This window comes from Battus philenor, unplaced genomic scaffold (assembly GCF_028537555.1).
Source record: "Battus philenor isolate CCGP_79_NKW_IND1 unplaced genomic scaffold, ilBatPhil1.0.hap1 SCAF_24, whole genome shotgun sequence".
Taxonomy (NCBI): Eukaryota; Metazoa; Arthropoda; class Insecta; order Lepidoptera; family Papilionidae; genus Battus; species Battus philenor.
The window spans coordinates 7029731-7041446 of NW_027181687.1; the positions used below are offsets into that span (position 1 = coordinate 7029731).

At 32.6% G+C, this 11716-nt stretch overlaps 1 protein-coding gene across 1 annotated transcript; it reads left to right on the top strand.

Annotated features, from left to right (window-relative positions):
• Positions 1-2504: 2504 nt before the first annotated feature.
• On the top strand, positions 2505-11379 carry LOC137924721 (uncharacterized). The gene is made up of 6 exons (XM_068768140.1): positions 2505-2639; positions 6170-6305; positions 8986-9119; positions 10281-10396; positions 10509-10612; positions 11279-11379. Exons 1-6 carry the CDS (start codon positions 2505-2507, stop codon positions 11377-11379), a joined length of 726 nt encoding a protein of 241 aa, XP_068624241.1.
• Positions 11380-11716: the final 337 nt, after the last annotated feature.

Here is an 11716-nt window from a genome sequence, read left to right on the forward strand (position 1 = left end):
TTTTAGCCGGCGGACCCTTATCTGAACATCGCCCTCACCCATTGATTTTCTAATAAGACCGGTCGGAAGCGGTCTGCATTTAATGTCTTCTGAATACCTTAGTAAGGTTGGGCGTTCACCCAGTGGGTGGACGTCCGTACTATGCTTCTCTTGCCGATCCATGGTTTCCACTTCAGGTTCCAGCGGCTAACTGTTCTCTGTGACCTACATGGTCAATGCGGGTTGTTAGTTACTTTCATCAACGGATCTTCTCGTTTTCTTTCAATACCAACCAAGCTTAGCCCTCTCCACGCCTTATTGAGCGACTGTACGAGTATGCTAACCAATAAGAGCCTGAGTGAGAAACAAGCTTTCAACGCCGTGAGCTTAAAATAAATTAAATTTTACAGACGCTCTCAAACAACGAATCGATAAACTGATTCAACTATGAAATGTAATAAAGTGTTCGGAGTTGTGACAGTAGATCATTTTATTTCTTTTCTTTGAAAGATGATTAATTGCGTTGCACGGTTTATCAATTACTGAAACATAGACACAACAAAATTGTTACAAGTCACATAATATCATTTACTTTACAAAGTCCTCTCTGAAGGAATCAAACTTAAAACTTACGATCACTATCTGCCTCTGCTTAGAGCGATCATAATTTTTTTTATAATTTCTCTCTTTATTAAGTTATTTATTTATCTATACATTAATTTATTTATGGAAGTAGGGCCGTTAGTAGTTACATAAATCTTTATAATATACTAGAAACCATGAACTGTTTACGAATAACATTTTTTCACTTGTTAAAGATACCATTAGTAACATACAATATGTTTGTTAAATACTAGGTGAGGGCAAAAATCTAAACATTAGAGAATTAACAGGAAATAATTATAATCTACACACTTTCCTCTAATCTCTCCTCGAAATTTAAATTTACTAACTTTGACGTATTGTCAATAACAGTTCAGATACAGTACCGCTTGAGTAGCAATATTAATTAATTTCTTCATAATAAGAAAGTTTTGTGCGTATTGTAATTTTAATACCAACTAATTATTGCTTTCACGCGCGGTCCGAATTACCTGATTGCTTTTTTGGGTGTAAGAATGCTTTGGATTGTTTAATCTGAAAAGTTTGTAACCAATAAAAATAATAACAGATGTACTATTGTATCATTATTGTTTTCCATCAAACAAAACGAATCTAATGTTGGTTAGTTAGTTCCTCTATTAGTGGTGACGTGTTTAAGACTAATACATAAAAAAAGTGTTTTTTTTTCGAGTGAAGTAAGAGAAAATCATTTTTAATTTTAACTCTTGTCATTGTCTCGTTATCAAAGTCCCCATATTGGTGTTATAAACATAAGTTATAACTTTGAAATATTAAACAATAAGGTTTTTTTAAATTTCTAAAGTTTCATGCCCATAACATAGCGTAGTAATTTAAGCATATGGGCAGTTAGCTATCCGGTTTTTAACAAAATTGATCATTATAGTAGTAAATAAAATTTTTAAAAACAAATAGCAGATTGACAGCAAAGATTAAAAATTTAATATTAAAAGTAGCCATTTTGATAACAATGCTTTTTGAAACATCACTTAACTTTTATTTTCGTTTTAATCTTTGCGACTTACCGTTAATAACCGTTAATAACACAAAGTTTTATCGCTATCTTAACTAACTACTATTGGGTGTCCGGTGGCTGAATTCGAATTTTAAATTGAAATAAAAAAAAACTGCTGCTATTAAACTTTTATTTTGATAAATATTAAACATAATAATTTTGCCGAATTTATTTTTTAATATTTATGTTGACTAAATACTGACTACCACGTCGGGCACATTATCTTGAAATATGGACTTGATATTTAAAGCCACTTGCTCCAGAAGTAGCCGTAGGAGAGCACCAAACTAGCGAACTATATTTTGTTTAAGTGTTGAGATGATCACTGGGTTTGTTTCGAAGACTTTTAGACACCCTTCAAATACCTCCTCATAAAAGTACATACCGGTTATTTAATCACTGTACTTTTAATATAATTAATAATATTTTAACAATTTAAACAATTATAAAAGTAAGTCAACATGAGATAAAACCAAATTAAAAAATTAAATGTGTTGAAGAATTAATCGGATTGAAATATGAAGAAAAAAGTCAATGTCTTGCAGTTTTTTTTAATTTTTTTAATATAAAAAATTATATAAAGTTGCAAGCGTGTGCGATAATAAAATGGCTATTATGAAACAAGAGATGTATGAATTGTCACGTCCGTATCTTGCTGGTTTATAACTGATAGCATTCCAAATTCAAAACTTGTTTTTTCAACACGTTCATTTTAATTATATTTAGACGGGACGAGCTTAAAACATTTCAAGTAGTTCGCTAGATATCTTTTACGAGGTACGCGTTCACTAAAATTTAGAATATATTGTTTACAGGTACTGCAAACACGCTGAAATCTCTGCAAATCCACGTCCCGAGAGCAGTTTTAACGGGGAGGGACGCCGAACTAATGTGCACTTACGAGTTGGAAGGCGCTCAGTTGTACTCTATACGATGGTATAGAAACATGATAGAATTTTATCGTTATGTTCCAAAGGAGTCGCCTGCTACAAAGGTCTTCCCAGTGGCCGAGATAAAAGTCGATGTAAGTACAAAATATTATCTACTGGACACAAATCAAGCTTGTTTACTTGTATTAACAGTTAAATCTTAAGATTGTATTTCTTACTATACAGTATATGTAAGTTTTATTATTAATCATAAGCTTATTCTCAATACAAAACGCATTGTTGATATTAATATAACTGTAATAAATTAGAAAAAACATTTCTATTAACGTCTAGTTATTAAATATAATGAAACCGTGTTTAGAGTACTAATAATATTATCTGTATGAAGACGCTCTTCTCTTAAAATATTTATTTTACTGAATGTGTTTATCAACGAAAAAGTAAAATTTATGCCGTAATAAAAATTACCATCATTATTATTTCAGTCCTAGAACGAACCGTTAAAAGGTCCAACACGGTCCTTTTGAAGGTTAGATAAAAATAATATTAAAAACTCTTTCTTTTTCGTGGACACTCAAATAATATTATAAATAACATTTATATTTACATTAAAATTGATACATTCACAGCATCTGTTGACATACATATAGTATAGACGACCTCTTTCAAAACAGCCCCACTTCCAATAAAGATTTTAAGAGTATCTAAATTAATTACATATACAATCAATAATTTTCGGTAAATTTTACTTGCCCGTTGGCATTTACGGCTTCACTGGGTTTGAAGTGACAGATTATTATAAGACTCTTAGTTTAAAACTCTTTGTAGTAACAAAGCTCCAAGGTAGCTTTGGAAGCCTTTGTCTCAGTTGTTACATTATTTATTTCATTGATTTGGGCAGCTGCCAAGCTCTGATATAGCTTAAGCGGTCCGAAACGAGCCCTCAGCTTGGGCTGTCACTCTGTTACTAATAAAATAAATAGAGACTCCTTAGAGCTCAGCAATCCTTTCTACAAAGTAAAATATTTATAATTCAAGGGATGTGTGTCTGTCTTATGCACAGTGTGTAAGTATTTGACTTCATCTTCCATATAATTTAAAACGAGTATTGCTCGTGCGTTCTCGACAACTTTTCGAGGATGTACTTTGCATTTCTTAACATCTTAAAAAGCCTTATATTTTAAAGATCAAATAAGAAATATTCAATTTAAAAAATTACTTTTTCTCTTAAGCCTATGGATGTCTGTAGTAAGGCATAGGTTTCTTCTGAAGATCGCCACGATGACCGGTCTATCCGTGCCAGCATCCAGCGACTTCCTACAATCTTAACTATGTCGTAGTTCTTCCTAGTGGGAAGCCAGCAGACGCCGCGTCTACCGACTCATGGTTGCTATTCTAAAACCTTTCGGCTCCATATGCTATTGACCAAAAATTATTTATTCAACGTCAAATGGTTATGTGGGATAGCCATTGGACATAACTTGTCAGATATAAAATGTGAGTTTATTGGGTATGCCAGTCTATTTTAAATAGGTCACATGGTAAGAAAATAAAGAATAACACGCGTTCGCCGCCGTGCTCAACCACTCACTAGGATAATTGATATTTGCGAGCATCTACATCATCGCTGCTTGCGGGCACTGGCGTCGTCGATGCTTCCCGACTGCGCGCACAGCTCTGCGCTTTGCACCCGACCTCGTTCATGACAACTTCGCTAGATGACATAGAGTAACATGGTTGCACAGTTAACATTGACCTCAACATGAATGCACCCCCTATTCAGATGATAAATGTCTCAGACTTGAATAGAACAGGCGAACGAAACAAAGCGCGACCACCTATTTGCCCAAAAAAATTTAAGATTAAATGTTCTATAAATATTGAAATATTAATATATATTGAAATAGCATTATTGCGAACACATCATTTACAATTTTTTTATCTTCTTTGGAGTCATTTATAGTGTAATACACACACTTATGTTTTTTTTTTTAATTTTTTTGTCCTATCTGGCAATCCATTCGCGCATAGAAAGATTTGCTAAATTACAAAATCTTGGGTACTGATCAGCGCTAAAATTAATCTTCGTGTAAATAAAGTAACAAATTTTGTATTTGCAAGTAATATACGTATTTATAGCGTATGTAACATTAAAGTGACATAATAAAGTTTCCTATACTGTTATAAAGGAAATTAGAGTCGAATGACCTCCTCCTGGATATCTGATATATTATTAATTTTTTGTTCATTTTTGTGATATTTTTTCATCATGTTACATTATCCTTAGGCATTCTTGAAAATGACAGAGGTAAATTACGCTGCGAATGTCTTTGAAAAACATTTTACATTCCGTGGAATGTTTCACGAAATGTCAAAGTTTTTAACTAGTTCTGCCAAAATTTAAGAGATGAACAGAATTTTTCTAAAAATTCTTATTTTTGTTTAGGTTATAAAGATTACATATTATTAAAACTTTACAAATTTCTTAGGCGAAAGGAATGTTTAATTATGCTGTTTTATGTTCGCTTTCTTTGTCTTTTAGTATCATAGATACTCTCTTTCTAAAAATGGACACACTTTTTATTTGAATGTTTATTCCTTACGCCTCAAGCAATAGTGGGCAGACCCCATAACGCGCATAGCAGATGACTGTTGGGACCTTAAGGTTTTAGAGTGACCACATTGAGACCGCGGATTCGCAGAGTGAAAAGGCGTTATATGCAGCTCGCTTCCAACTGGTCCTCTTTGAAATCTATTATATAATGCAATAAATACTGAACAAGTCTATACCTATCTCCGCAAATTTGAATAAAATGTTACTTTTGCTATAGTACACCTATGAGTAACTTTCGTAATGCCTTTGTACAAAAACTTCCTGTCGCAACGAAGTTTTCTACATTTTTTTAAAACACTTTAAGAAATGACATTAGAGCATATGTTGAAGTATTCAAATTCACATCCCTCATTTGATAAAAAATCAAATTGTTTGCGGGCTCTTCTCAGATAATTTGGGAAAATTCTTTTAAATTACCCTTGGAACCCTCACATCAATATTTTGTGCTCAGAGATATCATATAAAAGTGCTCAATATACTTAATACTTGTTACTATCAAATTAAGCTTTAACGTCTTTATTCCCTTGGCGTACAGAGGTGCTCACATAAATTATTGAAATAAAAAAAACTTATGTACCGTATAACAAAGTTGCTAGAGTATTAAAATTTAAGGAAGACTTGATCATATTTCTTGTTTTACTAAAATATATAATATTTGTGTGAGTACAGTGAGCAGTGGTAGCCCCGCGGAAGAAGACAAACTTGCGATCCTAGGTCGCGAGTTCGACTTCCGGTATACGATCATTAATACACATTTACACTCTTGCCTTAATTATATGGGAATACCACTGCTCATAAACAAGTTTCTTGTGGATGAGCAGCACCATCCTTTGCGTATCATAAAACTAATCTGCGATCGACAACGCCCCTACTAATCGTACCTATTATAGTTTTTCCGCCTATAGATATCTCTGGGGGAGGCCTGTGGCTTGCATTGGGCGTCTATGGCCTGAAATGACGACTTCGACGATATTTAGTGTACAAAAGTATTCAAATTTTCAAAAGAATATGTCGAGGAGTAGAAAATTAATAATATCATATATTAATCAGGTGGCTGCGTCAGATCAAAATCGGGTGGTGCTAACTGAAGTAGACAGAACGTTGACCGGAGAATACCAGTGCGAAGTGTCAGCAGATGCTCCGCTGTTCCACACTGACATCAAATCTGCAGAAATGGTTGTTGTAGGTAGGTTTGCAGTACAAGAAAAAAAGGTTTTAATGTCTACGTTGCTATGAATACAGTTATTGATATTACGTAAGTAATTTATACATACGATGAAGAAGACACATGATTATATTCTTTATTTTAATTATATTATTTCGTAGCTATATAAATTAGTAATTATTATTTTATTAAATACTGATGCATTATAAAATAAAACAATAAAAAATACACAAATTTTCATAATTTTATATATCATAAATAATATCGATAACAGCGCAATATTATTATAATTTATTGTAAATACATTGCTAAGAATTGTTAGTTGGTAACATATACACAGCAGTGATAGCCCATCAGTAAGGACTGTGACTTACGATCGTAGGTCACGGGTTCGATTCCTGGAATACAATTTTTTTATTCAACCTTTGTCCATTAATGACATAGAGGATGGACAGCAGCGTCCTCTGCTTACCATTATAACACACTGCGGTCACTAACCCGGCTGCCTGGCGTGACGATTATGGTATATTCCACCATAGATATCTTTGGGGAATGACTTGTAGTGGACGTCTATGGGTATCTGAAACGACGATACCGCTTTTGTAATAATTTTAATGTTCACATCTATGAATAATGACAATTTAACAATAAAAAATTACTTTAAATAGTTATCTTTGTTTGCTCTTTGTGACTATACAAATAAGTAAATTTTATTATAATATTAATAATAATACATATATTATATACATTACAATATATACACACATATTTTTAAAGAAGAATTGTTGTAAACATTCCTTAGTTCCGAATGGAATGTTGTCCGTATACGTATGTGTATGTGTATTCATGTGTTTTTGTGTGTATATGTGCGAGAGGACAAGTTCAGCATGGCGTCAAAGGCGAGCTGAAGAATGTTCTTCTTTAGTGGCACGGTCATGTCATATTAATAGAATCGTATTTTAATGATTAAAGAAATAAAATTATAGTCGTAAAAGTCCGCCGTTCGACCACAATGACTTAGTTTATAAGCGGTGGACGTTACAATGGTTAGCACGCTTTTTATGCGTAGTTTGAGATTACTTTAATTTTACTGAATGATACCTAATATCATGTAACTTGCTGTTTTGAAGTAAGCATTACAAGATATATTGCAAGTCAGCAAATATGAAAATTTATTCGGTGTTGAATTTTTTACAAAGGCCCATCACACCCAAACAAAAAAATACTGAAAACTCAGTCAATTTCAAAAGTTAGAGCCGACATAGTCCCCGATATTACTCTTCTTTCTGTGAAATCCTTTATTAGGAGCGCTGAAATATTGCATATCAACACAGCTGGCGTTTTGTCGAGACATTTCGTAGAAACAAACGGTCCGGTTTGAATTCAATCTGCTCCAGTTCTTTGCTTTATGCGCTTTTGCGCCCTAACTCTGTCTATTATTTAAACTTTTTTACATTCGAAACAAGTCATCACATCTAAAAGGTTTTTTTCTACAACATAAAAGACATACGTAAGAAATTCTGTTTGCTAAATAAAATAGGTCGAAATCAGTTTGATGTTTTTATTTATTATTTTATTATATTTATAATATGTATTATACCTCATTTATTAAAAATATGTATGTTATATACATATTTACGTAAGTTTATATATGTTTATATACGTTTGTTTGTAAATACGTACGTTTCGTACCCGTCAATTACCCATTATTAGTACTTCTATCTTTTCCATACTATGGTTTTCTGTAAGAAGATTGCCTTGTGTGATAAGACCGCCCTTTGTACTTCTTTGTATATTATTGTGAAGCTATATATATGTAACCTAACGTGTACAATAAAGAATATTAAATAAAATAAATATGGCTTGCGTATTTTTTGATTTAGTGATATAAATGCAAGTACATTTTGACGATATTTCATAAGAAAATGTATATACAGCGCCTATTATATCGTCCAAATTTTTGTTGACCTGTAAGCAAGCTACTGCTTACATTTCCTGCCACACTGTCGACTATATGCACTTCACGGACGTCAACGATGATTCATAAAGTAGATTTATCAAAAAGACATTGTTCGCTTCTCTAGAGCATGTTATTGAGTACAATTTTAAAAATGACGCTACATTAAAATGCGGTGCTCATAACTCCTCAAACTAGAAACTGTCGTACTACCATGGGTTACTTTAATTATTATTTAAATAGAAATAGATATAATTCCTTACCCATGAGCTTCATAATAAGGTCGCTAAGCACTGTTTGATAACTTATTATTATTGTTATAAAGCCTATATTCATACTTAAACTTACTTTTTACTTACGTTTGTACTGCTGATATTTTATCAGGAGTACAAAAGTATAAGTTCAAGTTCATCATATATACAGGGTGATTGGTTATAGTAGTGAGTTATGAACTTTAAAAGTATTAACTTTAAAAAATGAATTTAAATAAATTTTATCATTAAAAACATATAACGATCTGTTACATACCAATATAAAAAAATAATGTAATATACTTCAGGGTGAATAGTTTTTGCTTACAAATGAGATACACATTTCTCTTTTTAAGCTTTTACATACTTAACCAATTACATAAAACACCTCCGTCTGCAAGTCTTGATCTTGTATCATTGGGCTACTGGTTCTCTTAGCGAACATAGTGTTGTTGGTGATATAAGTGGGTAAAATTATCTGTATCGTTTTTAGAGCCGCCATTACTAAGTCCTAATGTCACTGCTGACCGGATGACGTATGTCGGCGGAGACCACATACGAGCTAATTGTTCATCTCCGCCGTCACTTCCTGCCGCCAATATAACCTGGTTTGTCAACGAGCAAATGGTAAGAATTTTCTAAGACTATATCTATTCATCAAAAAATTACATTAAACAATGTGTACACTGATTTGGATTTAACCACTTAAAGAGTTAATTTTTTATCCAATGATAATTATTAATTAATCGCTTAAAGTTTTTTCCACGCATTTATCAATAACTTAATACTAGTTCCTTTATTTCTTATTAACTAATCTATTTTACACCAACACATCTTTCTACATATTATACATGAACATAAGTGTTACTGATAAAATTCTTAACGAGCGGTAACATTTTTGATTTACACATAAAGTGATGTTATAATTCTATATCTTATTAAAAAAGGGAGAGCTCTTTAAAAAAAATAACTCCTATAAATCACCGTAGTAGATACTGATAACAGAATTTATATTTATTAAACGGTTTCTTCAATAAAATAAGCACACACTCCGTAATTATATTAATTAAAAGATATGATTTGTATACAAGAAATTATATTTTTATTAACTTAGAAATAATATTAATTGTTTTTTTTATTTAAAAATACTCTATCCCCAATCTTGTTTTCGGGACAGGGATATACACTCTCCTACTTTCACCTCCCCTCTCTCATCCTTTACAATTTTTCTCTTTATCCACTGTTTCATCCTTCATATTTTCATATATTCAACTTCATATCAGCATATATTCAACATATAGCATTCATCCACAATTCATTTACACATCGCCTCTCATCCCTCGCCACAATTTCAGCTACACGGTTTTGTTATGCCTAATTACGTCACCCATCGCCCTGCAACAAAACCGCAAGAAAATGTGGCGGATCTCCTCTTCCGAAACGGTAGCGATGTTGTCCGAAGTGATGCTCTTTTCCACTACACAAGCCACTCTAAGCCCTCCATATACTGGACAGCAAGTGCACCACGCTCTGGTCAATTGCTAGGTCACAGATGCACGAGGGAGTACTTTTGAGCTTAAACCTATACAGGTACTCTGAGAATTCCCTGTGCCCCGTGAACTTTTCGGCCAGACATGTATCCAGTTTCATTGTGCGCAGAACATGGTAGGCCGTCTCGGCGTCCAGGAAGAACTTTCTCATTATCGAGTAATGTTATTGTTTTAAGGTATCACAATCTTTGTCAAAAACCTTATGTTATTTGAGGTTACAATTTTTATTGTGTCTCAGGTACCTGGCTTCACGGCGAATCACGTGTTTAACTTCAGTAATGGTTATGCCTCTAGTCTGGCAACGTTAGAATTGGAAGCGGCTGTTTTATCTCCAGTTCCTACTCTTATGATACGGTTAGTAAACTTTTTTAGATATAAATAATTCTTCAAAATTTCCATTAAACTGCTGTTGTGTTCACTAAAACTGATTTCTCGTATATATCTAAACAAAATCTTTTCATTTCAGATGTGAAGCTTCCATATTCGATATATGGAAAGCAACAAGTCACACTATTGTATTAAGGGAACGCAGCGCCAATCCTGCATCTGCGTTAGGGAGAAGTTTCACAGGTAACACTAAAATATCTTTAGCGCCTAAAATGCAAATGGTTTATTCATCATCATAAGCTGTAGAATGTCTATTGCTAGAGAAAAGCCTTCTTTATAGGTTTCCAATAAAATTGATTGGAAGCAGCCTGCATTTAGTGCCTTCTGTTGAATTTTGAAGAAAGAGAATTGAAAGTTTATTTTTATGGGAATAATATATTGTTTTATTTTTATAAAATTTCATTAATGTTGTATTTTTAAGCACATAAATTAACAGGGGTTTCGTTTTCTTTACATATTTCATTCACACTATTATTATTTTAAATACATTTTAAACACTACTTTAAAATTACTCAATGTAATTTATTAATGGCCTTGAAGTTTTTATGTACATAGTTCTCATAAATATTCAGTCACTAAAACTTGTGCATTTGGTGTTAGGGGGACCGGAAAGTAATGTTACTTTCTTAAGTTTACGACTACATTTTAACAAGTTTTTAATTCTAATTAACAATAAATTCCTTGGTTATCAACAAGCCTTTGTATCTATCTAATTTACAAATTTTCAATGCTGGCGCGGTAAAAATCGATCGGTTTTGTGTTACTCTGAAATGTGTTACTCTCCGGCCCCCTAATAAAAAGGAATGTTACATTAGATGTTTACAGGTTTGTTTTTGGTTTATTTTACAGGCGGAGCTGCCGAAACTTGTCTACCAACACTTGTTATGCTACTTTTACAAATTCTTCTACAGTTCTTGATGCAAAACCACACTGAAACGTCTATAAGATAGCTGACTCCTATTGTGTATACAAATGTTTACGAAAGGTTATTGTTATAAGTGAATTAAGTATTACATGTGTAGAATATTCAGGGTTTTAATGTATTTATATTATGAATTTCCATAGCTTCTTAATGTTTTGGATTGGCAAATTAAAACGGTCGAGTTAAAATCTTTTATTATGAGATTTTCTGTTTTTTATTTCATGACATATGTGATTTAGAAAAAAATAAATCAGTTAATCTTTGTTGGCCTAAAGTTTAATAACGAGAATTGAATATACGATTTTATGAGCATATAACTTAAATTGGACAAGTTTGTAATAATAATGAAGCTTCCAGTTTGTTGG

Bases quoted from the DNA above. Each gene is read 5' to 3' on its own strand.
- LOC137924721 (XM_068768140.1), top strand. From the start codon at position 2,505: ATGTGCACTTACGAGTTGGAAGGCGCTCAGTTGTACTCTATACGATGG. The intron at 10,397-10,508 runs GTTAGTAAACTT...TTTTCATTTCAG, and splicing joins GTTCCTACTCTTATGATACG to ATGTGAAGCTTCCATATTCG. The intron at 10,613-11,278 runs GTAACACTAAAA...TTTATTTTACAG, and splicing joins GTTAGGGAGAAGTTTCACAG to GCGGAGCTGCCGAAACTTGT.